This window comes from Amaranthus tricolor, chromosome 6 (assembly GCF_026212465.1).
Source record: "Amaranthus tricolor cultivar Red isolate AtriRed21 chromosome 6, ASM2621246v1, whole genome shotgun sequence".
NCBI classification, from domain to species: Eukaryota; Viridiplantae; Streptophyta; class Magnoliopsida; order Caryophyllales; family Amaranthaceae; genus Amaranthus; species Amaranthus tricolor.
The window spans coordinates 19,996,988-20,017,522 of NC_080052.1; the positions used below are offsets into that span (position 1 = coordinate 19,996,988).

General features: G+C 33.2%; 1 protein-coding gene across 2 annotated transcripts; it reads right to left on the reverse strand.

Moving 5' to 3' along the window:
• Window positions 1-883: 883 nt before the first annotated feature.
• Window positions 884-20,402, reverse strand: LOC130814827 (oxysterol-binding protein-related protein 4C-like). Of its 2 annotated transcripts, XM_057681051.1 has the most exons (7): window positions 20,044-20,398; window positions 10,364-10,525; window positions 6,067-6,312; window positions 5,890-5,986; window positions 3,961-4,255; window positions 2,209-2,311; window positions 884-1,273 (listed from the first exon to the last, which is right to left on the reverse strand). In XM_057681051.1, exons 1-7 carry the CDS (start codon window positions 20,044-20,046, stop codon window positions 1,019-1,021), a joined length of 1,161 nt encoding a protein of 386 aa, XP_057537034.1. In that variant the 5' UTR covers window positions 20,047-20,398; the 3' UTR covers window positions 884-1,018. The 2 variants fall into 2 exon arrangements, with proteins under 2 accessions (XP_057537034.1, XP_057537035.1); XM_057681052.1 differs by lacking the exon at window positions 10,364-10,525 and having other exon boundaries at window positions 20,044-20,402.
• Window positions 20,403-20,535: the final 133 nt, after the last annotated feature.

The following is a 20,535-nucleotide window of genomic DNA, read 5'->3' on the forward strand; positions in this document are numbered from 1 at the left end:
TATAAAGTCTATGAAAGCTTTAACACTTTGAAGGGTAAGTAACACTATCATTCACATTGTATCAACTATCAAGAGAAAAATACTAAAAACATTTTTATAAATAAATATTTACTTATATACTTATATGTAAGAGCACCGTAATTCTAATGGTTAAGTCAAATTATTTACTCACACTGAATATAAACAAAAAGACAATCTTGGTTGACTATAATTTATACGAGACATATATTTGTTATGATGATGATGAATGTTATTTGATTAATTTATTTTATAAGAAAGTATATTTAATTCAGAAAATCTAATTAAGTTTGAAACTTAAATCCATATGAACAAAAATGAGGATGATCTTTTTAGAGTTTATTTTACTAGTTGAGTTGGGTACTTTTTGCGGATGCCAATTAGGCCCATTTACATGAATGAGTCTCCTCTAGTTTGGACCTTGTGACAATAGAAAATTTGAAAAACATAAGAGAAAAAATAAAAAAAAAATTATCAAAATAAATTAAGAATAAAACTTATTTCAAAAGTAAGCGTGAAATTCTCAAATCTGAGGTTTGGGGCTGTTCGCAATTGCTAACTGCGAACAGGTCAAAAAAGACAAAATAGTTGTTCGCACTTACTAACTGCGAACAGCTATTTGACCTGTTTTGATCTGTTCGTAGTTAGTAACTGCGAACAGCAACAGGACAAAATAGTTGTTCCCAGTTACTAAGTGGGAACAGCTATTTTTGTCTTTTTTGACCTGTTCGCAGTTAGTAACTGGGAACAGACTCAAACTACAGGTTTAAAATTTTCACGCTTACTTTTAGATAAGTTTAAAACTTAGTTTATTTAATTTTTTTTTTTTTTTTTTTTGCTTAAGTATTTCAAAAATTGGTGACAACATTTCATTTGAGGATTTGTATTTTTACTAAGATTTTTGCTTGAATTTGCAAAATCATCACGAAATAATACTATATTAATGCAACTAAAATTAACAATCTAATAATAACAATAATAATAATAATATAAAAAGAGGTTAAATTGGAAAAATAATTGGAGCTGGAGAAACAGTATCTTGTTTAGGTGAACAATCCCAACCAGTTTCAATATCGTAAGACAAATTAAAAAACTTAGGATTCCATTGTTCTCCTTTGGATTTCCTCAACCTCAAAAGCTCTCTTTCTTTCTCTTCAAGTGCTCTCTTTGCATCTCTTGCTTTATCCCAATCTTTGCTTAGTATCCCTTTGCTTACCTCTCCCCATACTATTGCTGATTCACTTTGCAACACTCCCTATACATCAATGTTCAACAAACACAACATGTGGCCAATAATAATATAAAAAGAGGTTAAATTGGAAATTTCATATGGTGACCATAAGTTTTTGCTTTTCCATATAGTAGACAAAGTATTAATTTTTGGTTAAATTATTTATTCATGTTGACTGAATTACGAAATATGTGGCCAATTAAGGTGATCGCGATGTCTATTTTGAACAAAAGTCATTATGTTCAGGATGAATAGCGTAAAGTTAATAAAAACACTTCCCTTTTGTCTACCATGTGGAAATGTTAGAAATTTAAGGTCATCATATGGATTAAAAAAATTTTGTCTACCACATGGAAAAGCCGATAACTCAAGGTTACCACGTGGAATTTCCCTAATAACACAAATTGTTATGAGAGACAGTCTCTCCAAAAGACGCATTAGATATACGGGCTAAGTAGCTTAATCAATACAAATTAAAGTAAAAATAAGAATGTGAGCTTCTTGTTTTGAGGTCGTCTCTTTGAGAGACAATCTCTCACAAGAGTAGCTGAAATTTTTTTATCTTAGCTTGTTCTATACGGCTTAAAAAAAGAAACATAAAGTGCTCTAATAGCTAATAAGTTTAGATAATACTAATATCTATCATACAGGTGTTCAAAACAAATTCGATAACCTAATATTTGCCTAACTTTATAATCAAATCTGATTTGACCGGCATAAAAAATAAATTAACAATTTAACCCAAATGAACATCCCTAATCATTTACTATTAATTTAAAGTAGAAATACCAAAAACATGAATTAAAATGAACGTGATTCAATCATTTTTTTGCTATCATAACATTTTTCCACTGAAGCAATCAACATTCTTGATCAAAGAATGAATTTGAACTTTTTCTTTAAAATAAAATTAAAAAGTAGGTCAAAGAGGAAAATAGCATTTAAAAATAAAAGAGTACCTCTGGATCCCGTAGTGTTGGGGTCGAAAGTGCAGAAATAACCTCTTTAGCATTGTACACTACTTTAGTTTTTCCGTCGATCGTGTCCTTAATTTTAACGGTCCTGCCGATGAATAATTTGGAGTTAATACTCTATAGTGCTGCCGCAAGTCGAAAGGGATTATTTTAATTACTATCTTTATTGTTATCATCGAAAAAAAAAATTAAAACATCTGATCCCTAAATCCCACCTGGGATCGGAGTCGCATGATAGTACGGATGGAGCAACTAATCATATCCCATCGTCAGTCTGTCGCCCTATTCATTTATCAATTAACTAACGACGTCAAATGACGTCCATTTGTAGTAAAGTAGTATGCAATATATACTCTTTTTGTCCCTCCTGTTGAGAATATTGGTGTAATTTAAGTGCATAATTGATGTGTACATTTATGAGTGACTCATGGGATAGAATCCTATAGATGACTTGAATGGGTGTATTAAGTTGTGACTTAATGTTTGTGATTTATGATGTTGGTTAAAGTGTGAATTAATTCATGAGTTATAAAGGTAATGAAGTAGGACTTAATCATAGAGTTATGAGGCTTAATGAAGAAATTGAAAAGATGCTTTACTATGCTAGGTCGAGCAAAGCTGCTAGAATGCTTTCTGAAAGCCGCTCGACCAAATCGCTCGACCGAGCGAGCTCTAGGGTGGGTCGAGCGAGCAACATAATGTATACAGTAGATTCCTGTAGTCCACTCGACCAGGCCGCTCGATCGAGCGAGCCCCTGCTTTGGTCGAGCGAACCTTCTAACGTTCTTAAGATGTTGTTTTTGACTCTTCAAGTCCTTGGAGCTGTTTCATTGTTATTAATTCATAGCTTTAATGTATTGAATGTTACTTAGTGTGATCTCCTCTATAAATAGGAAGCTCATTTGTTCATCCAAACACATCAAACACAAACCCCTAAACCTAAACTCATAGCCTTTGCATTCTCTTACATCATTCATAATACTTCATTGTAAGAGTTCTATTTCTTGATTGTTATAATATAAACAAAACACTACACACCACGGAGGACATAGCCATCATTGGGTAAACCTTCTTAAATCTTTGTGTTCTTTTGCATTGTTTTTATTTCCTTTAAACATTGTCAAATCATTGAAACTTATATCGGTTTATCAAGTTACTTCATACCTTGCGATCTTGGTAACATTAGAGGTTAAATTTTATATTTAGACTCTAATCAAGCTATTATTACACTCCCATCCAGCATTCCTTGCTTTATTTTGGGGTTACTATATGCTCTCTTTCCTTTCAAAAAAGTTTTCAAAATTTTTTTTCCTCCCTCTTTTTTCAACGTTTCTATCATTGTTATCATCTTATTATTTTTTTTCCTATCATCAAACATCTCTAATTTCTTGATATTCTTAATATTATACTTTTGTCATTACTATAAAACTCAATTTGTCGCATAAAAAAAACTGTCGTAGTTTAAAAATGACAAATGGAAAAAAAAATTAGAAATCCATCATTAATTAAATTTAGACTTTCTACGATTAAAAATTCTCCCTATAACATAAGTTTCATCTACCAAATTTTATCTAATTTTCACGTATATATTGAAAAAATTATAGAAACGAATAGAGTAGTAATTTTTGAAATGCAACATTTGTCACAATGGTATAAATATATGTACATCAAGGTAGTACTTTTAAGTTTTATCAATATTTTAATTAATTAAAAGAAAAGATTGAAAGAATGAAATACCTGTCCCATTGGCCAAAGATTTCATATAATGTCTTGGAAGAATCAGATGAATAAATGATTTTTCCTTTAACAGATCTAAAGCCACCTCCAAAACCCATAAAAGAAGCAGTTTTAAAGGATAATTCAGCTTGAAGCCCTGTTTCTTGGCATTTGATTCTCACATTCCCAACCCAATCAACACCAAGCTTTGGCAATAATCTTATCAACAATTTTGGAGAGTTCATCTCATAACTTTCTCCCTTTTCTACAAGTTTCATCTTCCTTTTTCCATGCACTATTGTTTCTATGGTAGTTCCTTCATCAATTTGAGGACAAAAAGATTTTAGGAAGATGATCATGAATTTGAGAATTTATTATGTTTAAATCATAATCATCCATGTTATTGTGTTTTTTTGACAAATCAACTTTTTTTTAATTTTGGGTTTTCATATTGATTCGTCCAAACAATTAAAAAACGTGTTTAGTAAATGTTTTTAAACTAGCTTAATAAGTTTATTATAAGTCAAAACCAATAAGTTACTCGATAGCTTTTGGCTCTTTTGATTTGCCCACTTTTTCTCTAAGAAGCCAACAACAATTAATTTTATTTAACATTTATTTGGCTTATAAACATGGATTAGCGGTTAACAAAAAAACAACACTACCAATTGTAACAATCAATTACCAAACACCGTATTATTTATGAGTTTTTCAATTTTTTATTTTATAGATGATTGTGTAGTCTTTTTATTGGTTAAACAGCCAAAAAATATTTTTTATTAAATGACTTTTAAGTCAATTAATTTTAAATTGGCCGAAAAACTTGATTTCAAGTAAAACAAAAAGTTCTAAATAGCTTTTTCATTGACTTTTAGTTTGTTGGATCATTTTTTCTATAATAGACGGTCAACAATCAATAACTAATTTGTGAGATTACTGTGTTTAAAATCATAATCATCCATGTTATGAGGTTTGTTAGACATTTTACTTATGGCTATTTTGTTATCCAAATAAAGAGTTCTCCATCCTTTTCCTTTCTCTCTATCTAAACGTAATGTTAAAGTGAATTGACGGTGGAAGAGATAAAAAGGGTTGGAGGTGGTGCAAGGTGGGGTATATATGTGGTTGACGTTGGGGCTGAAAGGCTGAGGGCACATCGGGGTTGGGGTTTACCGGGGTATTGCATTTTGTGGCCGCCATGGACGCATGGGGAAGGGGATTTCAGATTTGGCAGTGGTCAAGTCTAGGGAAAAGGAGGAGAGTGATCGTTAGGGCTTAAGAAAAGTGGTAGGGGGGGCGTTGTGGTTGGCGAAGGGTTATGTGAAGGTGATTTTCAAGGCTAGATAAGATGGAAAGGAGGGGATGGGCTCAAGCCGCATAAGAGAAGGGGAAGAGGTTGGGGACTTGGGGATGTCGTATCCACAAGTGATCGGTAATGTTTGGTGGTGGTGGTGGAGGTGGAGGTGGAAGGGTGGTTGTTTATCAATGCTATCCCTAAGTTTTGATACTTTATTAATTGTACTTTTAATTTTTTTTATTATCAATAATATTCTCATATTATTGAGCATTTTACAACCGTTTTAAATTAAAAAATAAAAGAAAAAGAAAAAAAGTTAACAGCTTTGCACGATTTTAAACAGAAAAAGTTTAAAAAGATTACAGTTGTAAAACGCTTAATAATACGAGAGTACTATTGATAATAAAAAAAACTTAGAGGTATCATTGATAAAGTGTCACAACTTATAGGTACTATTGATAATTTCCCTTATTTATATTTTTTTTTCTAATTTTTAGTGTTTTTGTCAAAATTATTTTTTTTGAAAAAACATGACCTGGAAAAGAGGTTGTGGGTTACCTGGGTTTGAATTTTTTGTCAAAAGTTACATTATTGTACAAAAATTATGAAAATATTAAATATCCCAAGTAATTTTTTAAAAAAAAATTATATACCCTGAAACTTGGGAAGAGCATGTTGGCACCAAATGAGTTCAACACCATTAGACTTATCAGTCGCGTGCAATGCCGAAACTGGCGGGTGATGGGAAACCTACAACGTAACCTCAATAACATAAGGTAACAAAATGCACCAAATCAAGAACAAAAGAAGATGATTAAGTAATTACATACTTGTTCAAGTAGTACATTAAGGGTTCCTCTTGATACATGATGAGTCTCACCAAGAATGGGATTATATGGAGCGACACCAAACATAAGTGGACGGAGACTCGAGATGCTCCAAGCCACGACTGCGATCATCCGATCGACAGCGGTTTCTCCGTTGACACATTTGCTTAGCATGTCTTTCTTTACACAATACACTGATTCTCCATAGCATTGTAGGTGTGATTTTGGCAAGTTAAACAACGGAGGTAGCTATACAAGTATAGATGATAGAAATTAAAATTAGAGATTTCATTTAAACCCAATTGGAACTGTTCTTTTGGATCAAGATTTCAGTTTTGTTGTTGTTGTAATCTATGTATGTATTGAAATAAATAAATTTATTAACGGCGAATATCTAATAGTTAGTAATTGATTGGAGTGACATATTTAATCAGTTGATTTTATCAGCTGGTTTGACCAGTTGATTTTGAATCACTGCTATAAACATTTTGTTATTCATAACAATATAAGTTATTTCAACTAGCTAATTCATTAAACAGTAGTTATAGATCATTTAGTCACTCAACCATCTATTTATCCAAAATAAGCCAAAATTGTCCAATAAGCTATATTGTCAAACACCCATAGTCTTTGGTTTTTAAATTATAATTGTGCATAATAAAATGACTCTTAAATTTATACGCATCTCTTATATGCTGAAATGAAAGCCTCGAAGAGGTTTAACAATGAAAAACAAATGAAAAATATAATGCAAAGATGAACACAAGTGTATATGAGGTATCTTGGATACCTCCTCCTCAAATGTAGTTTATTATATTGAATTCAACAATTCCAAGTATAATAAACCTCTCCTTTTCTTGAGAACAATTTCTCAAGATCACAAATACTAAAGCAAATTTAAAAAACTCTAAGTTTCTAACAATGCAATAGCCCTCTCAACAATATATGTGTTTTTTGTGGTGAATGTTACTATGAATGATGAATCCTATTTATAGGTAAGGTATTCATCACTCTTAATATTCCCTCATAAATCATCATAAACTCACATGTAATTTCCCAATTAACATCCTAATAAACTATGACAATAAACAATAGAGTAATGCACCACATTATTGCATAGTCACTACAAATTCTGACCAAAAACAGAATCCAATGTAGTCTGCTCGACTACCGCTTGACCAGGCCACTACCTTGCTCTGTCGAGCGAGCTTCCAGTGAAGCTACTGACTTGTTCTGGACATTCGGCTCGACCGAGCCAACACCGCTCGACCGGTCGAGCTAAGCATTGCTCGATCGAGCGCCTGATCGAGCCACTCATAGTCTGCTTCTTTCCTTGTTGCTTTGATTAAGCAACTTTCATCAACCGTTCCAAACCTAAAACCACCCATATTCGACACATCTTTATCTACCCTCTCCAAAGTACAAGACAAAGCATGTTCGATTTTATGTTTAAAGTTAACGTCATCATTAAAATTATTGGCACTTGCTTTAACATATACAATGTCACATTTATAGACAAAGTTGAAATCGTTTGACCATGAAAGTGAAAGTGACGACAAAAAACATAGGAAGTACTACAAAAGAGGCTCAATTTTTCTATTTCGCCTAGGGCCCAAAAAATCTCAGAAACAGTACTAACAACGTGTGAGGTTGAAAATGATGTTGTCATGAAGGGTTGAAAATGAACATTTTCTTTATTTTTACGGGAAAAATTGTATATTAGTCATGAGGGCTTGAATTATGGTGTATTATTATAATTTTATAATAGTCAATAGTCTTATTACAATTTTACAAAACCAAGTAATAGAATTAAAAGACATTAATTTTAGCATTCTTATTTCAATGGAAATCTAAATAAACAAATTTGTTAACGGTTAAGGCTAGATTGGAGTGGGCCGAGAAGGCTCAACACATTTGAACCCGTTTTATTTTATATTTGAGTCTAACCCAATTATCCGGTTTATTTTTATTTGAGCTCGATCCGACCCTTATCTGATCCATTACACAGTTTTATGAGGGACAAACCTGTTTTCTTCCTTTTAGTATTCAAAATAGCTATAAAATCTAAAATTCAGATCATTGACCATCATATGAACTTAATGAAACTTATTAACTCTTACATAAACTAATTATTCTTAAATTAAAATAAATAAAACAAAACCTTAATGAGTGAAAATGAAAGCTATCTAACAAAAATAAATTTTAGCCCATATATAATAAAAAGATACATCAAGAATGAGGGGGGACGAGTTCTCATGAGACAAGAGGACATCAAAATAAGATGGCATCAATATTTTTCTTAATTGCTCAACGAGATTAGGAAGCTAAAGGAGGAGAATAGTCAAGCTTCTGACGTCCAAAGACCATGGGAATATGGGTCAACGAGTAATATTACCACATAGGAAGCAGGAGAAGCTCTCAAAAAATGTGGAGAACAAAGGCGGTTGGGCCAGATAACATACCGATTGAGGTGTGGAGGGGTTTAGGAGAAGAGGGCATTCATTGATTGACTAACATTTTTAATGTTATTTTGAGAACACATAACTTGCCAGAAGAGTGGAGTAACAGCACACTAATACCTCTGTTTAAAAATAAAGGTGATGCGCAAGTATGTGGGAACTATAGAGGAATTAAACTTCTTAGCCAAACAATGTAATTGTGGGAAAGAGTGATAGAGAGGAGAATCGGAAAAGAGACAGTAATTCGAGGGAACTGATTCGGTTTCATGCCAGGAAGGTCAAACATGGAGGCTATTAATGTTTTGAGGAGACTGATGGAAAAATATAGAGAGCGAAAGAAAGATTTGCATATGGTGTTCATCGACTTAGAGAAAGCATATGATAGCATACCACGACGCATCATCTGGAATAGCCTAAAGGCTAGAGGTATTTCATCGATATACATTGAGGCTATACGGGATATGTATGGCTGAGTTTTGACTAGAATTCAAACACCAGTGGGGATAACAGATTCTTTCCCGGTTAAAGTAGGACTACATCAGGGATCGACACAAAGTTCTTTCATTTTTACGTTCATTATGGAAGAGATTTCCAAATCAATCTGGGAGACAGTACCGTGTTGCATGTTATTCGCTGACGATATCGTGTTGGTAGGGGAAACTAAAGAGGAAGTCAGTAATAAATTGGATGAGTGGAGGAAAGCTTTAAAAGGTAAAGGGTTGCGCATTAGCCGTACGAAGACTGAATATTTGCGTTATGACTTTAGTGGGACATCATCGATTGGTGAGCCAGAGATGTCTATTGGTGAAGAAGTGGTTACTAGTACGACGAAATACAGGTATTTGGGATCAATCATTCAGAGGGGCGGGGAGATTGACGGAGATGTCAATCATTGAATATATGTTGGTTGGCTCAAGTGGTGAGCAGCAACCGTGGTGCTATGTGATTGAAAGTTCCCCAATAAGTTTAAAGGCAAATTTTACCGGGTAGCAATCAGACCTGCTTTGCTATACGGCACATAATGTTGGCCCGTAAAGAAGATTTTTGAACATAAGATGAAAGTTACAGAAATACGTATGCTGAGATGGATGTGCGGGCACACATTGATGGATCGAATTAGGAACCAAGAGTTTAGAGACAAACTAGGAGTTGCCCCTATTTCTGTAAAAAAGCGCAAAAATTGATTAAGGTGGTTTAACATGTGTAGAGAAAGACTTTACGCCCCTGTAAGGAGGATAAAGAGCAATAGTAGAGGGTAAAAGGAGTCGAGGAAGACCTAGGAGAAATTAGAATGAGCAAATAAAAGCTGACTTGCATGAATTAAACCTCTCTAAGGACCTAACCAGGGACAAGGGTAGGTGGAGACGTCTTATCCATGTTGTAGACTACTGATTCTCCCTTCGCTTACTTGTCGGTGTTCTTGTTCTCTGGCTTTTATTCGTTGCTATTACTATTATTTTTTTTATTATTATAACCATATGCTTTCTATTTATATTTATCGTATGTCTAAGGGTCACGCTTGGGTGTGATAAGATGCAGACTTGCGGAGTTCGCTTCAGTCGCACTCGGTCCCATCAGTTGCAGAATCTTATCTTATTCTTTCTCGAGTCGGGGGACTCTATGGCCGCACTCTCCTTTATGGGTATGAGTTGCCGTCGTCTATCCCTCCTCAGACCCTGGCCATAGATTTCTATGGCGAGATACAATGATGATGATGATGATGATGATGATGATGATATATCAACAAAGTAAAAGTTAATTTGATCAACAAAAAGAATGTGTATGAAATTGGAGCGAAATTGCAAGACTTGACACAATTGGATTTTGTAGGACATGCATACCTGAAAACGAGTAAGATCAGCTCCAGGTCGAACATTGTTAAGGAGACCAAAGATCATCTGAATAATGTTAGGAGGTTTGTATTCATTATTTGAATCCTCATCTATAGAAAGTGGAGATGTTAAAATCACTTCCCTCTTTCTTTCAATCTTATCATCTTTCACCTATACATAATAATAATTTATAAATCATTTACAATATCAATTGCATATTTTCTCAAATTTATTAGGTCTAATAAAGACAAAATTAAATTTATTAAGTCCAACTTTAACCAAACTGGTTCACCCAATATAATAGTGACATAGTCTTAATCTTAAATATACATGATCGGCTACATAAATCAGTTAGATCGACGAGAAATATCATAGTTAATAATGTTATATAGAATAAACAACAGAACTCACCCTTTGCTTAGTAGGTGAGAGAGTCTATTTACTTTACAAACCCTACATCAGTTGCCATACAACCGATGTGTGACAAAGTCCCACAACCTTGTATTGAACTCAAATTTATTCCATTACATTTTGCACCCCAGTAAGTTTCAACGTCCTCATTGGTCACGACTGGCTTAACCCAGGCCACCACTCCGAGTTGGATCCTCATTGATCACGGCTACGTTGGTCACAATTGGCTTAACCCAAGCCACCACTTAGGCCATTACTCTGAGTTAGCTATGATACCATTGTTATAGTATAAATAAGAGAATTCACCCAAAAGATTAGCCTAGTGGGTGAGAGAGCCTTTTCTATAAACCTCATATTAGTTGCTCATAGAACCAATGTGAGACAAAGTTCTATAACCTTGTAATGACCTCAAATCCACTGCATTACACAATGAAATATTGCATTTGGTCTAGAGCATCAATTAACAAATCTGAACTTCCTATGGGGTGGAAAACCTTTTTTGGGCATGCTTGTATTAAGTACAAATATTTAAGGGGAAAATAAAAGTCAAACACTCAAACTATACAAATAAATTCTAGTAGAAATGACTTCGAAAGGTGAGATGAAAATAAAGAATATAACGGTATAAATCAGGAAAATGAAGATTAAGGAAGATGCTTAAGCTTATTTGGGAGGAGAATGAGGGAAATATTTCTCCTTCATCCCACTAGGTTAAATAATTACCCTCAAAATAAGAGAACTAATTTTTCACGTTCTTCCTCTCCATCATTTTAGAACTATTATTATCTCTGAGAACAATAATACTCTTTAATTTTCTACCCAATAATTGTGTTTTCTTAGTTTGACTTTTATTTCCACCATAAATATTTACTTCCAATACAAACATAATCTTAAAAGACCCTACTAACCTAAAAGGCAAAGAGATTACATACATAGAGATAGTACCTAATAGAGAGATCAAAAACGGATGAGATTGACGATTATCAATCCGTTTATCGTATCTTAGAGTTTTTCTTAATATGTTTGGATAATAATTATGGAGAGAAAAGAAAGAAAGGAAATGGCAAGGGAGAAGGAACACGAAGAGAAGAAAAATAAAAAGGAAATAAACTCTTATTTGTTTGAAGGAAAGGGAAAGAAAAAGAAGGGAGATTAGAGTTCTCTCTTCAAATCTTTCTACTTTAGAGGGATAAAACCTTAACAAAAATTATTCATCTAGTTCCTCCAAATCTCTACCCTTTTCCTTCTTTTTTTTTTTCCTTTTCCTACATTTCATTCCATCCAAAAACACCTTAAGGGTCTAGTCCTTTCTCTAATTTCATACTTATAATATTATGTTTTAGGAAGTTAAGATCTTTTTTAATATTTGGAATATTAAGATTATTTTATTTCCTATTATTTAAGCTTGGGTTAATATTTTGTTTCCTTATTTTAGTCCTAGTCTCTTGTATAAAAAGAAGTGTTACCTCTCATTATTAATCAATATAAATTCAGTATTCACCAGACTAAAGCTTAATCAAATTCTGCATTATGATTTTCTACACTATTATGCAAGAATCAAGATCTAAGTACTAAAAACTAAACAACTAAGGCTCTATATCTTGCTTGTGTTTATCATGGCACGCAAAAGTTTATGAAAAATCAACTTTTATAAGTTTGAAGTTTGGCCGCTTTAAGGAAGTTAGTTATTGTTATGTAGACTTTTGAAAGACTTTTGAATTGTTAGAAATGTAAATATAAGTTATTAATCTTTTTGGTAAGTAGCTAATAACTGATAACTTAAAAGCTTACAAAATTTCTAATTTAATTGATAACGAGCTTATAAAATTAGCTATAAACTAAGATGTTTTGTGAACTTACATGTTGAAATTAGGTCATGCAATATAAAACAAGGATATCTAAGTTAATATAATATGTGTGCATATTAAACATTAGAAAACTCTTATAGACACTAGCATAATGTAATTTCTCAAAAATTGACATTAAAAACTTTTTTTTCAAAGAGAATCATAAAAAAGATGGTTTACCAAACATCAATAGATGCTTGAAGAAGGCTATTATTAGGATTTCTGAATATCTTGTTCAATATGATCGAACAAAGCTTGAAGGCCACAATATGATTGTTTTTGTTGATTGTTTTTGTTTATTATTTTATGCATGTTTTTTGCAATAATTTCGATAATGCCTTGGACGTGTATGCTTAATTGTTGTACAATATGAGAAGTTTAGTTAAGGATTACATTCAATAGGGAATTACACAGTTGATGCTCTTTGAGGGGTGATTTAATGGGTGGTTACACATTGAATGTTCATGATGGGATGTCAAATGATAATAAAAGGGAAGGAAACTACATTTTCTAAGTGACTTTAAACATTGTTCATAACACCACGAACCCCTCATCTACTTTTCACTTGCTAAAAAAAATGCGACTATAATGTATCTTTTATGTGTAGTTCATGCATATTTACCTTCTTAAAAGTTCAAATTCATTATCATCATACGTATTGTGTAGTTCAAGTAGAAGATCAAAGATTGAGTATTCATTATGTTTTGTATATAATTATTGTAATTGTGCCTATTTTGCTATTATGCTCAATATTGTAATTGTATTTTAAATATGCAGTTTATCTTGTATGAGATTATCTCATCATGAGACGAACCTATATAATCAGTTCATTTCTTTAATTGATCATTTTAAATTATATGTAATCATGCTAACACACTAAATATATATGCTAGAAATAATATCATATTATTCTTAAATGATATTTATTTTCCTGGTTAGTAGCTATATTTTGGGTAGTTTTCATATTTCTAAGCTAATCAAATATTCCAATGGATGCTCTGTAATATTTCATTCCACAGTTTCTTCTAGGTTGTACTCATATACACAGCACTGAAAACTCAAAACCCATATTTCTACTTTGCATTTCTACATGGTATCAGTCGCCACAGAACTATAATAATAGTTGGAGATTCTAACTCGTCTTCTCCACCATCACCATCACCACCACCACCACCACCGACTCGTATCGATATTACATCCCCTTATTATCTTTGTCCTCATGATCGTCTTGGTGATTTCATTACTCCTACTCGTCTTCGAGGGAACAATTATGATGAATGGGCAAGCGACATCCAAAAGGCTTTGGAAGCTCGTCGTAAGTTCGTGTTTCTTGATGGCTCCATTCAAACCTATTCTTCTCCATGTACTGTAACAGATTGGCAAACTATTCATGCTATGTTAATTCATGGTTAATGAACACCAATGATTCAGAAATAAATAGCACTTTGTCCAAGTACAAAGATGCTAAACGTCTATGGGACACACTTCGCACTCGCTTTGCCACTGTGAATGATCCCCGAATTCAACAAATTAAAGCATCTATTACAAAATGTGAACAGACCAGAAACATGTCTGTTAGTTCTTATTTTGGTAAAATGACCTCTTTATAGGAGGAACTAAACACTCTTGAACCATTGATTACTTGTGCTTGTTGTGCCCAATGTACCGTAGGCCTCAAACATGAAAGTCGTCGTGCCACAACCAGACTTCATGAGTTTCTTATGGGATTATTCTCTGAGTATTATGCTTAGACTTGGTCAAATATACTCTCCAATGACCCGCTGCCATCTCTCGACAGAGCCTATCAACTTGTGATCCAAGATGAACGTGTACGACTTGCCAAACCTACCTCTGAAGCACCCTCCTCTGCTATTGTTGGTTTTGTTGCTCGTACTAGAGCTTCATTTGACAACTTCGATGACAAAGGGGAAAAAATTGACAAATCTACCTTGTACTACACTCATTGCAAGAAATCAGGTCATTTAGCCAAGACTTGTTTTGAGATCATTGGCTACCCAGATTGGTGGCCCAACCAATCCAAAATTCATGGTACTGGTCGTGGAAAATCATCGTTTTCTGGTGGTCAAGGATGCGAATCCACGCGAGCCAGTGCTGCTATAACTAGTGGACGTGGTCAAAATACTCCTGCTTCATCTCCTTCTACTGCTCTTGACTCCTCTTCCACTGGCTTCACGGCTGAGCAATGGAAGGCTTTGGCTAGTATAATTGGTAAGACTAAAATTTCAGCTGATCGCCAATCTGGTAAGTTTGACTATAATTTGTGGATCATTGATTCAGGTGAAAATCGCCATATTACTTGTATTGATTCATGGCTCTTTGACATTACCACAATTTCTCCCTATTATGTTGGTTTGCCCAACGGACATACTGCCCAAACATCACATGAGGGCTCCATTCGTCTCTCTTCTAATCTTGTTCTTCACAATGTGCTTTATGTTCCTGACTTATGTTGCAACTTAATTTCCATATCTCGCTTGATTGATGATAACAATTACACTGTCCACTTTAAGTCTCAAACGTGTACTATACAGGACCAGTCGAGGGGGCTAATTGGAACGAGTGTTAGGGGGGATAGACTATTCTATTTTGAAGGGAACACGTCGGTTAATAAAGTTTTTGTGTCTAATGCATCCACTTCCTTGAAGCTGTGGCACACAAACGGATGGGTCATCCTTCGGAATCTATGGTTAAACTCCTTCCTCCTGTGCACAATTATAAGGGTAGTTTAAATAAAGCCTGCGAAGTATGTTTTCGATAAGTGATACAATTGCTTCTCGTATTTTTGAAAAGATTCATTGTGATTTGTGGGGACCTTACACTCATGCCTCTTCTTGTAGGGCGCATTATTTCTTAACTATAGTAGATGATTTTCCTCGTGCTGTTTGGATTTACGTACTTGTTGCTAAAATTGAAGTGTTTCCTATATTTATGTCCTTTGTGACTATGGTTGATCGTCAATTTTCTCAAACTATTAAGGTTGCCCAAAGTGATAATTGCACTGAATTTAATTGTCTACTAGATTTTTTTTAATGCAACTAGCAATGTCTTCCAAACTTCTTGCGTAGGCACTCCTCAACAAATTGGGAGGGTTGAACGCAAACATAAACATATTTTGAATGTTGGACGGGCTTTGCATTTTCAAGCCAATTTTCCCATTCGTTTTTGGGGAGAGAGTGTACTTACAACAGTTCATTTAATCAATCGCACTCCTACTCCTTTGCTCTAAAACAAAACTCCTCACGAGATATTGTTTGGTACCACTCTGTACAACACTATACAAACTTTCGGTTGTCTTTATTTTGCTCACAATCAAAAAGCCAAACATGATAAGTTTGCTAGTAGGAGTCGAAAATGCATCTTTGTGAGTTATCCTTTTAGTAAAAAGGATGGACATTATTTGATCTTGATTCACAGGAATTTTTTGTATATCGCAACATTAAGTTTTTTGAAGAAACTTTTCTCTACATTCAACCAGGCTTTTACGATCATCCTCCATCTCCTACCTTACCATCACCTACAGCCATGGATTATGATTTTTATGAACTGGAGGACGATCATGCTGCTCCTGTAGATCATGTTTTAGCTCCAAATGGTTCTTTAGACAATGCTACTAAATCTTCTAACTCTTCTTCGCTAGTTCCTGCTGAGATTACCACTGGGCAATTATCTTCCCCTTCAGTTCTTACTCCCAGTCCATCCTTGTCCTCAGATCCTAACACCTCGCTTCCGTCGCCTTCCTCGGGTACTCCTTATCCTCTAGCACAATATATTAATTATGACAGTTTTTCTTTTTCGTATCATACTTTTGTTTCTACTATTACATCTGGCAGAGAATCCAAATCTTTCAAAGAAGTTGTTAAACATGAGGGATGGAGAAACTCAATGCAACATGAAATTTAGGCTCTTGAAAATAATTCCACATGGACCATGGAAACTCTTCCTCCTGGTAAACGTGCTCTAGGATGTCAATGGGTCTACCGTATCAAGTATAATTCAGATGGAAGCATCGAATGTCTCAGATCACGTTTGGTTGTTTTGGGAAGCCATAAAAAAGAGAGCATCGACTAAACCGAAACTTTTTCCCCTGTAGCTAAAATGGTTACTGTTCGAGTTTTTCTTGCCATTGCTGCTTCTAAAAATTGGGAACTTCACCAAATGGATGTTCATAACGCCTTCTTATATGGTGATCTTAACGAGGAAGTCTACATGAAACTTCCTCCTGGTTTTGCAACTTCTTATCCCAATATGGTTTGTCATCTTCGCAAATCTCTATATGGTCTCAAACAAACTTTTCGATGTTGGTTTGCTAACCTTGTGTCTGCTCTGAAATTTTATGGTTTTTTAAAATCATACTTTGATTATTCTTTTTTTACTTACACTTGAGGTACCATTCAAATCAATGTTCTTGTATATGTCAACAATCTAATTATCTCAGGAAATGATTCTGCTGCTTTAAAGACCTTCAAATCATATCTCAGTGATTGCTTTCATTTGAAAGCCCTTGGCTCCTTAAAAAAAAATTTGGGAATCAAAGTTGCTTGAAGTTCTTCTAGCTTATTTCTTTGCCAGCGCAAGTACACACTTGACATTATTTCTGAAACTGGATTATTAGGTTCCAAACCTGTCGGATGTTCTTTCTGATCCTGAATCTTATCGTCGTCTTGTTGGCCGATTAATTTATCTTGTTGTCACTAGACCAGATCTGGCCTACTCAGTTCATATTTTGTCCCAGTTCATGCACGAGCCTCTTGTTGCACATTGGGATGTTGCTCTCCGTGTTGTCCGATATTTGAAAGGTACTCCCGGTCAAGGAATTTTACTTCGTTCTGACAATGATCTAACCTTGCAAGGTTAGTGTGACTCTGATTGGGATGCATGTCCTATCACTCGGCGCTCTCTCACTGGATGCTTGGTCTTTCTTGGTCATTCCACTATCTCTTGGGAGACTAAGAAACAAAACACGATTTCCAGATGCTCTGTAGAGGCCGAATATCGATCCATGGCTGCTATCACTTGTGAATTAAAGTGGTTAAAAGGTCTTTTATTAAGTTTAGGTGTCCATCACCGCAAGGTTATTCCTTTGTTTTGTGATAGTCAATCTGCCTTGCACATTACCAAAAATTCCATATTTCATGAAAGAACAAAACATATTGAAGTAGATTGTCACTTTGTTCGAGATGCTATCCAGACTAACTTGATTGCTCCGTCTTACGTTCCTACCACTGCGCAGTTAGCTAATATATTCACCAAAGCTCTCGGAAAAACTCAATTTGATTATTTACTTCATAAGTTGGGCATTTTCAATCTTCCTACTCCAACTTGAGAGGGGTGTTAGCAATAATATCATCTTATTCTTTAATGACATTTAGTTTCCTAGTTTGTAGCTATATTTTGGGTAGTTTTCATATTTCTAGGCTAAATCAAATATTCCAAGGGATGCTCTATAATATTTCATTCCATAGATCTTCTAGGTTGTACTTATATATATTGCACTTGAATGAATTAGATTCCACTTGCACTTTTAGATCGTAACTTATAAGGCACTACTGTTGTCAACTACTAATCTTTTTAGAATAATATGAAAAATAAAAAGTTACTAAAATTTCTCATTAAATAATTACTAAAGATTTGATGATACTTAGGAGGTAAGGAATGGGAATATTAAGGGGACGGAATCAAAATCCTTTCTTATTTTGCAAATCAGTAACAAGTAAAGGAATGTAAGCAATATCTAATTTAAGTTGCACAATTTATTTATAGGATTATTATAATAATATATGTGAACGATTAAAATATACTCTTTGTTACTCCCTCTCTTTCTTTTTGTTTGTCCACTCTACTTTTTCACATATTTCAATGTAAATTTTAAATCTCGATATTTAATAGTACACATAATAAAAAATTATAAAAATTATATATTAAAATTTTAAGCATCAAGACTAATCTAGATCCTATATGAATATATTTTTTCTAGAATATATACTTTAACAATAAAATTTAAATTCCTTTCTCATAAAGTGGAAAAACTTAAAGTGGACAAATAAAAAGGAACGGAGGGAGTAGTATATTATAATTGAATTATAGATTTGGTATTGTATCATAAAGTTAAAAGCCAAGGGCTACTTAAAAATATCAGCTATTCTTGTGAGATACCGTCTCTCAAAGAGACGACCTTAAAATAAGAAGTCAATATTTTTATTTTTTTCTTTTATTTGTATTAATCGGACTATTTAGCACATATATCTAATGTATCTCTTAAAGAGACCATCTCTCACAATAATTTGTTTAAAAATATTTAATGAAGGTGAAAAATAGTATTAAGGTGTGAATTCATGACAAAATTATACGCCGATCTATATAATTAAATTTTATGTAATTTAAAATAATTTTATTATTTAATATATATACATAGAGTTAGAGTTAGCAACTCTATCTTGTATTGCATAAGTTAGAGTCTGAGAAGGAGAAGAGTAGTGGGTAAATCATACCTGTGCTCCCTCTAAGTGAGGGATGAGTTTGATAATTTTCTACATATAATGATCGGGCTTAATCTTTTGAGATTAATGCAATTATATTGTCGTAATAACATTGTTATAATTAACTGATTATTAATTAAAAATAAAAGTTCATTCATTAATGTAATTCCATTAATCATCATATAAAGGCGATCACATTCAAGTGAAAACTGTAAGTTATTAAATTATATAAAAGTTCGACTTATTCCGAATAAAAAATGTTCAACTAAAACAAGACAGCAAAGAAAAATTAAAAAAAAGGGACATATTCTAGTCAAACGGCCTAACAATTTAGTTGATTAATAATCAATAGAATAAGAAAAAATTAATATTAATAATTCATCCTTACAACATGAATAATTTCATTTTTAAATTATTTTTTAATAATTTAATTTTTCTCTTAATTTGTTGTCAGCATACTTTAAAAATACGTTGATAGCAAACTAAAAGCAAAGATTGAATTATTATAAAATAAAAGATTTATGTTGCTAATGAACTAAAGATAAAAGTTAATTATTAAAGTAATTTAAAAATAAAATTATTTACAACGAATAAATAAAAGATTGAATTAATAATATCAATTTTTCTAATAAATTATTTTCTTCAAACAGAACATAACATTGGATGCGGCGTTATAAATCATTAAATATTCAACGCAAGAAACCATAGAAAACTGAACCAATTCAAATCATCAAACTAATTGCATAATTACGTACTGATCATCAAATTAATTCAAATCATCAAACTAATCTGCTTATTGATTAGTACGTAATTATGCAATTAGTTTGATGATTTTTGAATGATATAATCTCTCAATCTCTTTACTTTAAATTTGCGCAGATTTAAGAATACGAAAATTTTAAAAGAATTAAAGAGAGGATTAAGATAGACATACCATGGCATTTGAGAAATTAGAGAATTTGAGCAGTTTTTGATGTTGTTCGTTGAAGCCCCAAAGGTTGATGATGATAATGATTAGAAGTGTGATTAAAACATGACGATTTAATTTTATTAGAACAATGGAGATGGGCGGAGTAGTTGTAGACTTGTAGTTGTGGGATTCTTTAAAAGGATCTGAGAAGCTTTCATTTGGAGACCTGATGCTCTTTTTATATCGTCTATCAGCCCTTTTCTAGGCTCTATTTTTTTATGTGTTTATTCTCCCTACTCTTATAACTTATAATTTCTTCTTCGGAATTATTCATTTGTGTAATGGTTATGACTTTTCTTTTCACATATATTAAACGATTAATTCTCTTTGTTTAAATGAATGATTAATTTTCTTTTTCTTTTTTTTTCCACTCTTTCTGATTCTCTACTCAACCTATGAATCAAATTTTAAAAAGTCAGTTTCTTGAGAGATGTCACGTATTAAACTTACAATATA